Source organism: Mus caroli, chromosome X, assembly GCF_900094665.2.
Source record: "Mus caroli chromosome X, CAROLI_EIJ_v1.1, whole genome shotgun sequence".
In the NCBI taxonomy this organism is placed as follows: domain Eukaryota; kingdom Metazoa; phylum Chordata; class Mammalia; order Rodentia; family Muridae; genus Mus; species Mus caroli.
The window spans coordinates 1,720,206-1,732,329 of record NC_034589.1 but is presented as its reverse complement, the minus strand read 5'-3'; the positions used below and the strand labels follow the sequence as shown (position 1 = coordinate 1,732,329).

Genomic DNA, 12,124 nt, shown 5'->3' with positions numbered 1-12,124 from the left:
CTTTCCTCTGCCTCCTGAGTGTTTGCTTATTCATCTTTTTTTTTTTCTTCATTTTTTTTTTTTTTTTTTTTTTTTTTGTCTGAGACAGTCTCACTATATATCTCTAGCTGGCCTTGTACCTTCTATCCTAGTTCTACCTCTGGAGTGCTAGGATTATAAGTGTGTGCCACCACATCTGGCTTCTACTTTTTATTTTATGTTTCTCTGTGTAGTCTTGGCTGTCCTGGAGCTCAATGTATAGACCAGGCTCTGTAGACCAGGCTGGCCTCGAACTCACAGAGATCCGCCTGCATCTGCCTCCTGAGTTCTAGGATTAAAGGCGTGTGCCACCACACTGAGCTTTCCATTTTACTTTAAAAAATGGTTGCTTGCTTGGTTGGATATTTATGTAGGTGGGCTCTTGCTCTGTAGTACAGGCTAATCTAAAATGTACTATGTAGCACAGGATGGGCTGAGATTACTGCCAAATCAGCTTGCATTTTATTTTAGGTGTACAGGGGTTTTGCCTGTATGCATGTCTGGGCATCGCATGTGTGCCTGGTACCTGTGGAAGGCAGAAAAGTGCATTGGACCCACTGGAACTGGAGTTAGAGATAGTTGTGAGCTGCTCTGAGGGTGCTGGGAACCAAACTCTTGTTCCCTGAAAGAGCAGCAAGCTTTCTTAATTCCTGAGCTATCTCTCCAGTTCCCCAACCCCACTTTATTTTACAATTTGCAGTTCCTTATTTGGTTATATTTCTATCTGATTTGTATGTGTGGTGTGTGTACACATGCTGGGATTACAGATTTCCAGTGCTGCATCTGGTGTGGGTGCTGGCATCTAAACTCAGGTCCTTTTTTTGTCAGGGGTGTTCAAGACAGGGTTTCTCGGTGTAGCTCTGGCTGTTCTGGAACTAGCTTTATAGACCAGGCTGGCTTCCAACTCACAGAGATCCACCTGCCTCTGCCTCCCGAGTGCTGGGATTAAAGGCGTGCGCCACTACCACCCAGCAAAACTCAGGTCCTTATCCTTGTATGGCAATCACTTTTCCCTCTCAAGTTTCTCCCCAACTCTGTTTCTTTGTATTTTAGAAGAGTCAGGGTGTCTCTGTGTTGGCCAGGCTGGTTTTGAACTTGAGGGTTCAAGTGATCTTCCTTCAGCCTCTCCAGTAGCCAGGACTACAGGTGCATGCCACTGTGTCCAGTAAGGTCAATGCTTTTGAGAAGGGCACCACCCTGTAGTCAATTGCAGGCTCTGGTGGAGCTCTGTAAAGCAGCATTTTAATTAGAGTACAGGCATGAGCATGTGATGAAGCCATAGATGCTGGGGCTGGGGGTGAGCAGGGGCAGAATTGGAATCCCCTAGCATCCAACTGTGAACCTGGGAGCATCAACTAAATCTTCCTGACCCAAGTTGTCCTCATTTGTGCATTAGGATGATGGTGGTAGCTACCTCCGTTATAGTATAAGACTCAATAAGTTCATATCAGCCTGAGACTGGGTATGTGAAATGTGTGGTCACGCACTGTTCGATGTTCTGAGCTTATCTTGAAATTTGAACATAAGGCCCTTCATTTTCCTTTTTTGCAGTGGCCCTGTGAGTTCACTGCCTTCTGTATGTGCCCTGAAAAGGCAGAATCATAATGTTTTGGAGGTCAGAAGGTTTGTAAGCAGAGTAGGCGTGTCTTTCGATCTGGCATATTAATTAGGTGGGAATGGTCTGTATAGGGGAGGGCTTGCATGTGAGAAGAAGACACTTGGTCCTTATGGGCTCTGGTCTTGCCCCTCAGCAGTTGAAGTCAGCTGCCTCTGGACTTGGGGTACTCACCACAGATGGAGCCTTGGCCAGCGCCATCTTCCCAGCCAGGTGGGCCTGCATAGCTCCCAGCTTCTCCTTTTCCAGCTCCAGCTGTGGGGATGTACACCAAAGCGGGGCCTCCACCTGGTCGTTCTCAGGCACACTTTTGCCCATTTCTTCCCTCACCTGGTCCTCCCTCCCATCCTTCTTTCCTGCAGCCACATCCTGCAGCCACACCCCACAGACATTACCTGCTGCTCCAGAGATTGTACCACTTCTCTCTGGAGGAGGCACTGGGCCTTGCCTTTCTCATCCAGGAGATGATCTGCTTGGCAGTGCCTGAGTAAGGAGAAGATTCCATGTAGCTGACCATGGTGGGTCAGGCCTCTTGGCTTAGTGTATCAGTTAGGGACAGCCTAGACCCTTTGGGAGATTTCTCTATGCTCAGTGCTCCCCCCGCCCCCATGCTTGCCTTAAACACATGTGCTTCAGCAACTCTGGGCTGCCAGGCCTGAGCTTATTTACCCTTTGAGTCTGGCCAAAGTGCTGGGATGACGTTAGACTGGAGGTATGCAGGGGCATGGCATTTCAGGTGTCAGGCACAGCCTATGCAAAGGCCTGGCCACGCAAACATGCACCATTGCCAAGAGTTAGGGATGACTAGCAAGATACAGAAGGGGAGGGTCGGCAGATAGAGAGCAGAGGGGCAAGAGCTCTATAGTCATCTAGAGGAACAGAAATTGGAGGATCAGGAATGTGTTTTGTGTGAGCGGAAGTGGGACAAAGCAGTTAGGCGTGTGGGCTCTGGAACCTGGCTGCTTGTGTTCATATTCAAGATTCATCACTTAGGACCTGTGTGAGCTTGACTGACCCTTAATTCTCTTTGGCCTTAGATCCTTCTGCATGTAACATGAAGGTAACTATGAGCACATACCTTTATTATTATGTCTCTTCATACATGCGAGGTAACCTGGGCCTAGAGACCCGTAACTTGCCCAAGATCACAGAGCCAGGGAGGGATGGAGTCTCAATCTTTATGATTCTTATTATCATCCATTGAGAGGATGGTGGGTTGAGACGTGAAGCCTAGGTCTTTGCTCAGACAGCAGAACTCTGTGGGTAGGGTGAGGCTACTCACTTGAGAAACTCTTCTGGCTCCTCGAAGACCTTCTCACAACCAGGCCACTTGCAGACTCCATTTGCCAGCAGTGGGTAGGATCCTTGGGGTGCAGCCAAAAGGTTGCTGGGGGTGGGAGAATATGGGATGTCAGCAGAGGAATAGGTGCAGAGGTGGACAGGGGCCATTTCTTGCCAGCCCTGCCAACTCACCTGTCTTTCCTGGGTGTACCCGAGCGCGGGAAGGTGCAGAGTAGAGCTGGCTCCCTGGACACCCATTCCAGACTGGCCACATTGATCCCTGTGGGTAGAGACAGGGTACTTCTGGAGCTGCAGGTTAGACTCTATAGCTGGTCCCAGAAGGCCCCTCCCCTTCCTGAGCCTTGAAGACTGTCTCATAGGACTCAGCTGTTCCCACAGTCAAGGGCTTCTGACATAACAGCCTAAAGATGCCCATTGGTAAGTGATGGCATTTTGACTGATAATAGCGATTATCAGTCAAATAGCGATAATAGCATTCTATGTCTTCAAGGTTCTAAGCCTGATATTTTTTTGGAGGTTGGAGTTTCTGTGACTCTTAATATACCTCCATTCTGTGACTTCTATACCTCCATAGGGCTATAATTCAGAAAAGTTTACATTGCATATGCTCAAAGATTAGAGAACTTGGAGATACTGTGAAGGTGTTACCAGGTGGCAGGCCAGGCCGGGCCTTGAGGGAGAAGACCCCAGTGGCAGCAGAGGGCGGTGGGAGGCTGATCATGGCTGGGTTGTCCAGTGGACGCACTTGGAGCACAGGGGTCTGGGCATGGGTATCCACAGTGGAGAGCTGGGGAACACATGGACCATGGCTCAGCGGGGCTTGGGGCTCAGCTCCACGGCTGTCCTCTTTGTTCCCTCCTCCCAGCCTGTTCCGATTCCATACCTGATGCATGAAGTGCGGTCTGTCCTGGAGAAGGGCCTGTAGGTGGGGCGAGGGACCTAGTCGGGCCCCAGATGGTGCCACCATGACTAGGGGCACCGTAGGCAGCTGGAGGGAGAAGGGAGATGCCGTGAGATGCCATGAGCCTCATCTTAATAGTTCTGTGTCTCATTCATTAGCTCTTTACTAAAGTCCCACACGGTAGCAACAATGGACCTATCCAGTTCACATCCGTGGAATCTGAGGCTCATGGAGAGTTGAATGCATCAAGGTCCAACAGTTCCAAGGGGTAGAGCTGGCCCCAACACTGTTACCTTCTTGAGCCCCAGCCATCTCGTCACAGTGGGATGAGGATACATGGCTATGTCCATGGGATCATAAGGTCTCCTATCAGGACGAGGATTGGGAGGGGTGGGGAAAGCCTTGAATCTCTGAAGCCTGGAGAGTGGGGATTTTCTTGGCCCTACAATATCTGCATAAGTCAGACTTGCCTGGGACCCATAAACCACTTCCTGTGCCCCAGCCAGCCCCCCCCTCCTGCCACATGCCACAGTAAAGGTCGACACCTATAGGCCCAAGTACCCCACCCTGCTTACCCCATTCTGGGCCCCGGGCCTCACCTGCAGCTGGGATGGTGGCAGGGGGTTCAAGGAAGAAGAGGTGTGGGCCCCACTTCGCAGGTCCCGGCCTTGGAAGGGTCCCCCAGGACCCCTGGTCCCTAGAAGTTCTGAGCCCTTGGGTGCAGTCTTCCAGCTTGGCAAGACTCCTGGGGATGGGCCAAGGGCCAAGGAAGGAGCCATAGGCTTGGCTGGCCTAGGGTTGGGCATTGGGTTCTTGTCAGAGGCAGGCTGCAGGAATAACAGTGGAGTGGAGTCACATGCATTCCAGGGGTGGTGCAAGATAGCCTCATAACTACACCTCTGGTCTGTCTTACATACATATATGTTACCCTGACAGCAGGAACACAGATTGATGGATATATTCTACACATGCACATGTCCAGCACCTCTCTTGCTTGCATACACCATACCACTCTGTCGTGAATGTGGGGTGATGGGGAGTTGGTTTGTGGGACCCTCCAGTACCCCCTGCACTCTGTACAGGCCATACAGTCTTTGCTGATTCTACTGGGGCTTGTCTTGGACTCTCTTCTCATCTTTTTATTCCAATGACTTGGGCATAGCCTCAAAAGATTCAGTTGGATGCTGTGAGCGGGAAGGCTCCAGGGAACTGTGCTAGTGGGAAGTCTACTGCGATAGTGAGGTGAGTGGTGTTGCTGCTACCAACCTGGATAACGGCAGAGGAGCTGCTGAGACGTGGCTGTCTTCCAGGTCTCGTCTGAAGGCAGAGTCAGGAGAAGTTGCCGGGAGCTTGGATGGAGGAGATGAGAGAAAGGGTCAAGATGATGTCTAGGTTTTTGGCATAAGCAGCTCCAACAGGAGCATTCCTGGAGATGGAGGGTAGAGGATGGAGGAGCAGAGTTTACAGTGATAGTCAGATGTGGCTAAATGCAAAAGTAAGCAGTAGAGGCAGGGAAGACTTGTAGCTAAATTCAGTACTGCAGAGCTCAGGGCTACAGCATGGGTCTGTCTTCTCTGGGCTTTTGTCTGTCATGGAATTGGCGTGGCAGGTGCCAGGAAAAAAAGAGGGACAGGGTCCCTGGGTGCTCCTCAGACTAGCCCCAATCTCTGCCCAGCTTGGAAGTCCACTTCTTCCCTTAGCCATACTGCAGTCTTCTGATTTCCTCCTCAAAGCTCTACAGGGTGACCCAGGTCCCTGTGCTGAGCCTCACTACCTTACAGTCCCTTAAAAGTGTAGCTTTCATTTTTCAGGATCCTATACTTCCAGTCAGAGAGGGAACCAGATCTTGAACTGACTATGGAATTCTACCCTCATTTTAATTAAGAGGATAGCCAGGTTCAGAATTCTATAGTCTTCTCATGGCCTGGGCCCTCCTTTTCTTTTTAGATAGGGTTTCTTGTAGCCTGGGCTAGCCTGGAACTCCTTATATACCCAGGCTGTCCCTGAACTCCTTGTTTCTGCATTCTGAGTACCGGGATTACAAGCCACCATTTCAGGCTGATACTGCCTCATTTTTCTCTAGGAAGTATATATATCTACATTTTCCCTACTCTGTGTGTGTGTGCATGTGAATATGTCATTCTCCGTTCTACTATGTACTACGTGTGTTGGGCATGTAGCTTCTGAGAACAGCCTGGGGGAAGCACGGAAGGGTTTTGGAAGGCAATTGCATCTTCTTTGCTATCATGTCTGGGGCTTATCAGAGTTGAGAGATTTATATGAGAACCTAGGTATTAAGACTAGTGTGTCATGGGCTAAAACATTAGCATGAAAACAGGAGTCTGGGGCTGTGGAAGCTGAGACTGGCTTCCTAGAACTGTGATGCGATGAGCTGAAAGACTGCAGGCAGGCAGCCATGAGGTGATGCTCCTCTAAGAAAGAACAGCAAAGGAAAGCATCAGAGATGAGAAGGAGGCCAGGACTTACAGGAGGAATCAACCCTGCTGACATCTTCATCTTGGTCTTATAGCCTCCAGAACTCTAACATGATAATTCGATGCTATGTAAGTCACCCAGTTTGTGATACTTCATTACAGTAGCTCAAGCAAATGCGTATCAGGTTTGGTGAGTGGAATTTTCCACTATATTGGCTTAACCCATATGGCTGGACCATGGTCACTTTTGAAGTGCTCTTTATGTTTGGTCAGAATTTATAAGAAATCTCCTCCTTAAATACATGTGGAACTGGTGTGACTGTGTGCTGCACCAGTCCATTCTCAGAAAGAGGACCTGAATTGCATATGGTCTGTCTAGTGGTACTAGAGACCTGGAGGGCTGGGCTGGCCAGCCAGCTTCCTGCACTGTCTGTTGGGGCGTTCCTGTTTGACTGTTTCTTAGAAGCTGTATGGAGGTTGTTTCTGGGACATAGAATATGTTTTCCTATCGGGGTCTACATCTGGGCCCTGTTGTCACAACCCGAACTTGGCCAGATTTTTCTGCCATTGACGTCATGGCGGCCGGATGCATTGGGCTTCATCGGCAACAAGGAGGAAGAGAAGGGGGCAGATAATCCACCCCACAGGTTTCGTTCCGAGAAGTGGCTAGTCTATCCTGTAGCCGGATAGGCCCAGGTAGGGTGATGTGGGTGCTAGCGGATGTGGTAGGTGACGTCCATCTGGCTACCATGCAAAACCCAAGTTCTATCAATTCTGTCTTTCTTGGATGCCAGATGGGCCCAAGGTTGTCTGCTTGGTGAGTGTTAAGCAGGCCTCATGGATATTGAGACCCCCTTGAGTCTTCAAATGCTGTAGGAACAGAAACTCAGAACTGTAGGATATCACTTCTCAAAGCCAACGGATTTTAGAATCTCAAGAACACAGACTCTGTAGGGTGCATGGATCCACCTTCTTACTGTGTGGATTGATGTCCCAGAGCCCAAAGAAATGGGAACCACCTAAAGCCAGGAAGCTTAAAAGTCCATAAGGCCTCTTGCTGGCTCTGGAATGTCAGCCTCCCTCCTGAGCTCCATTATGACAGAGGATTGGAAAACCCTCTACTGTCCTGATCTGGGGTCAGGCTTTGCCCTCCTGGGACAAAGGGACCTTCCTGTCCATCTCTGAGCCCAGTTTTCCCTTCTAGACTGGGAAGAGTATGTGATGGAGGAAGGCTGGGGTCTTTCTGTCCTCCTGTCTAATTTGGGACAGTAACAGGAGCCATCTTGCAAAGTTAGTACATACAGAATGCTGAACAAGTGTCCATGACTGATAAACGGTCACTTACATATGGCTCCAGACCTGCTCTCCTGGGACAACTTTCCCCAAATTATAACATTCTTCCAGATACGGGGACAAGAGGAAGAAGACATTTGGCCTGGCCCTCATGGAAAGAGCACACCACCAGGCTTTTTGGAAGGGCCTCAGAATGGTTGTCCCAAGGAACGCAGTATGAACTCTGAGGGTTCATACTTAACTGATATTTCTCCATCGTTACTAGTATTCTTTGGTCAGCTAGGACTTCTGACTCATGGGGCCCAGAACCTCACATAGACCAGAGCTTGTGAGATTTGGCCCCATGCCATGATTATGGACTGTCCTCTGCAAATCTGGATCCAATTCATGAGAATGTAGAAGAGGGAATGGCACCTCAGGTCTCCTGTTAACTGCCTCCTGGGTACTGAGAGATAAACTAAGGCCTGCAATGTGGAATTGCCAAAGTCAAGGTCCCACTGAGAATTCTGAGATCTGCTCTTGGATTTAACTCTGACACAACATCTCTGTGAGGCCTGGGGGTGGGGGCTGCTCATCTCTGAGCCCAGTTTGCCCTTCTAGACTGGGGAGGGAAGAGTACGAGGTGGAGGAAGGCCAGCATCTTTCTGTCTTGTGGCTGGGGTGAATCTTATGGATATATATAGCTGTATGTATGTATGGTATGGTATGATATATATATATATATATATATATATATATATATATATATATCGTGTGTGTGAATACAGATATAGAAGAGATACAGATATATATATATATATATATATATATATATATATATATATATATATATAAACATGAGATGGAATAGGAATCGAGCTCATAGATACAATGAGAGCAGTTTAGAGGAAAAGTGACAGAGAAAGAATGAACAAAAGTATGAACAAGACAGAGACATTATACAGACAGAGACAGACAGGCAGAGACAGAGATCGAGAAAGTGAGAGAGAGGACTGAAAATAATCACTGGCCTCTGGCTGGAGGACTGATGCTGCTAGGTGCCAGAGACACCCATGGCTGGTATTGAATTGTTTTGCAAAGCAACATCAGAAAAATAGTGTGGGCTTTGTACAAGAATAAACACTGAGGAGCAGATCAGAGTAGAAAACCGTGGCAGAGACCTATGCAGAGAGGGAATGGAATTTGTGATGAACACAACATTTCAACATGAGGAACAGTGCAGGACAGATTAACAAATGATTCTGAGACAATTAGGGGAAAATAAAGTGACTGAGTAGATAGCCCACTTTCCCACCAATACCTCTCTGCCCACTTGAAATGTTGCTGTCATCAGACGCTCTAGAATAATTTCCAGACCCACTAGAGAGATACATTTTAATGTCTATCATTGTTGTTTGGCCTTGTGCTGAGCACCTACCATCATTAATAAAAATAATCCTCAGAAAGATCCTCTGAGGTAGGTATTGTTATAATCATCACAGTACATACGAGGAAATGGAGGTACAGAGAGGTTAAGTGCCTGGTTAAAATTCACACAGATGACTTGAGTTGAGGCTAGGTTGTTCCAGACAGTCTGGCTCCCATACCCACACTTTTGACCTCTACAGTAAATGGAAAAAATGAAGCCATAAAGGAGACTGGAAGCCAACATGGGGTGAACAGTTATCTCATTTTCAAGTGCAAAAGACTTAAAACACAAAACCATACACAGAAGCCCCACAAGAAAAGAGTAATCGAAATACCTAAAAGACGCATGCATTACAAAGCACAATGAATAGGGAAAAAAGCAAGTGATCGCCAGCCGTGGTGGTGTATGTCTTCTATCCCACTTCTCAGAAGGCAGAGGCAGATGGATGGATCTTTGTGAGTTTGAGGTCAGCCTGGTCTATACAGTGAGTTTTAGGCCAGTCAGGGCTATAGAGTGAGACCTTGTCTCAGAAGAACCCCCCCCCCCAAAAAAAAATAAAGCATACAAATAGAGCTGGAGAGATGGCTCCATGGGTAAGAGCACTGCTGCTCTTTCGAGGAGGTAGCTTCTCATTTTCAAGTGGCAAAAGGCTTTTAAACACAAAACCATAGAAAGAAGCCACACAAGTGCCAGCACCCACGTAACCATGTGTAACTCCAGTCCCATGAGATCCCACACCATCTTCTGGCCTCTGTGGGCACCAAGCACACATATGGTGCACATGCAGGAAGAACATGCATGCTCATAAACTAAGTAAATGAATACAATTAAAATACACATACACACAAATGATGAATTTCAGGGAAATATGTGTCATATACATATAGCCAATAGTTATTATCCTTTCCAAATTAAGAGCTATTAGCAATTTTGAAAAATCATGAGCACTTTAGTAGGATGAAGAATGCGATCATAAAACTCTAGCCTACAGAGCACAAATGGCCTGTAGTTATTAAAAGTAACCAAAATGCAAAATTTTAATACGTGTCATTTTTCTTATGACGGGGAAGGATTAAAAATGGTAACACACACCTAAAATTAACTTGAATAGAAACAACAGAAAATAAGACAACGTTTTGGAAAAGCAATTTGTAGAGAGGGCAAAACCCCTTAAGATGCACACCCCTTCTTCCCCAGCTACTCCATTTTCAGGATCCATGGAGTCAGGTATGCAGTTTTGGAATCAGAAGACACCCAAATATCCCACCATCAGCACTTAATTCAGGTAATCAAATTCATGGTGATGTGAGGACAGTCATGGGAGACATAAAAGATCACGTGTTCGTTATTTAGTATGCTACAAAAATGGTATTGCTTGAACAGAGCAGACACAAATCCAATCTACAGCACGATTCTAATTTGTTTAAAAATGCTAATAGCAAACAGTGAGAACTTACCATATACCAGGCACAGTGCCACAGCACTAAACCTGCAGAGTCCAGCTCACCCTAGTCCTGAACTGCCTGCTCTCCTTGCACATGGATTCTGGTCACAGTCATACAGTCCTTTGCTAAACTGTGGCTGACCGAGGGTGTCACAAGCAGAAGGCCAGTTAAATGCTAACACTGACCTGACAGCTTACAAACCTAAGACACACAGAACTAATGCCCGTTCTTGGAAAACAGAGCTCTTAAGCCATTATTATTAAGTGCCACTGGTGTACAAATATCTGCGCTCAATACCGGGTGCAAAAGCAGCTGAAGGAAGATGAGCCGAGAGTCAGAGAGCGGGAGGAAAGAAAGGGACCGTGGGCTGGCCAGGCTGGAAGAGACAGACAGGCATATAGTCAGAACCTGGGAAAGAGAAAGAGACTGGGGACTGATGGAAAAACAGACAGGCAAAGAAGCAGGGGGAGACAGGAGAAGAAATGGAAGACAGCAGGAGGAAAAGAAACAAGAGATGCACTTCTAGTTTCTAGTTATAGCTGGACAGCATGAGTTGTCTAAAGCTCCGGCATTCCTGGAGACCAGCAGTTGATAGACATATGTTAAAAAAAATCCTGTTTATCTGTGCATTAAACAATCAAAGTACTTCTTTTTGCCCCCGTCAAAGGACCAACTGCTCCACCTATCTGGCATTTAGGATGAATGGTATTAGTTTCAAAAGTCCTTACCTGGAGTGGCTGGGTGTTTCCAGCTGTACTGGTGGGCTCCTGACACCCACCTTCAATACCTCTCTGCCACTTTTGCCAGCAGAGCTGTGTCTGGTGGGGGAGAGCAGGGACACTCACCTTGGTGAAGTGGACTGCTAGAGAGGGATCAGCCTGGCTTGTGGGAAACTGCCACATTATCAAAAACAACTTTGCTTTTATACCGAGAAGAAAAACCACGGCGTGGAAGCCGCAGACCTCTCTCTTCTAATAATCCAATTTTTTTTTTGATGAGTGTGTGTGCTGATAATTGCAGGGTGGGGGGGGGTTCTTGTAGTTTTTTTTTTCTTTGCTCTCTTACTTTGTTTATTCTTTTCTTATGAGACTTAAACGGAAATTTTGAAATTTTGGGTTTTTTCTTTGCCCTTTACAAGTCATCTGAAAATATGATTTCTTCCCCTCACCACAGAGGTAAAAGGTATCAATGAGATAACAGGGCTCATGAGAAACCACAATTTCTTAAACAAAAGTGTGTAGAGTCAGAAAAAAAAAAAAAACTGAGGGAAAATAAGTCAAATCACAAAGGCATCCCGAGGCAGGTAGAGACAGCATTCTGTTTGTGAGACGTTGGAGGATCGCTGGGTTGAACAGAAGAAGGGATCTGAAGCTTGCCATGTGAATGGGAAGCAGCCAGGGGAGAGGTGGGATAGTGCTCTGTCTCCAGAGGCTTCCTTCTGCTCCAAACCTCAGTATTTCCTTAGCAAGCATGCATATGATCACCACCATCGTGTTGCCAAGGCTTGGGAGAGCTGGCCACTCCTGTAGCCTTTCTTTCCATAGAAGGCAAGAGGCATGGAAAGCAATTCATGGAGAAAAAGTGGGCTGTACTCCTCCACTGTACAAATTCACAGAATCAGAGAGTCTCGCTGGCTCCCAGAAGCTGCTGCGAGGCTCTGAGTGAGGAGGAAAGTATCCCCACATCATGTTTGTGCTTGAGTGCCCT

The 12,124-nt window shown here is 47.3% G+C and overlaps 1 protein-coding gene across 3 annotated transcripts in view; it reads right to left on the bottom strand.

Moving 5' to 3' along the window:
- The window catches only part of Foxp3 (forkhead box P3), a 15,820-nt gene extending 4,398 nt beyond the window's left edge, over nucleotides 1-11,422 (bottom strand). The window contains exons 1-9 of one of the 3 annotated variants that reach the window (XM_021152693.1): nucleotides 11,146-11,312; nucleotides 5,103-5,185; nucleotides 4,436-4,663; nucleotides 3,819-3,923; nucleotides 3,584-3,722; nucleotides 3,107-3,194; nucleotides 2,916-3,020; nucleotides 2,029-2,116; nucleotides 1,808-1,888 (exon numbers count right to left, since the gene is read on the bottom strand). In XM_021152693.1, coding sequence (XP_021008352.1) covers nucleotides 1,808-1,888; nucleotides 2,029-2,116; nucleotides 2,916-3,020; nucleotides 3,107-3,194; nucleotides 3,584-3,722; nucleotides 3,819-3,923; nucleotides 4,436-4,642 — 813 coding nt within the window. In that variant the 5' untranslated portion in view covers nucleotides 4,643-4,663; nucleotides 5,103-5,185; nucleotides 11,146-11,312. Of the gene's footprint in view, nucleotides 1-1,807; nucleotides 1,889-2,028; nucleotides 2,117-2,915; nucleotides 3,021-3,106; nucleotides 3,195-3,583; nucleotides 3,723-3,818; nucleotides 3,924-4,435; nucleotides 4,664-5,102; nucleotides 5,186-10,429; nucleotides 10,526-11,145 lie in introns of those variants that run through there. The other 2 variants (XM_021152694.1, XM_021152692.2) reach the window with 2 other exon arrangements.
- Between the last annotated feature and the right edge of the window lie 702 nt (nucleotides 11,423-12,124).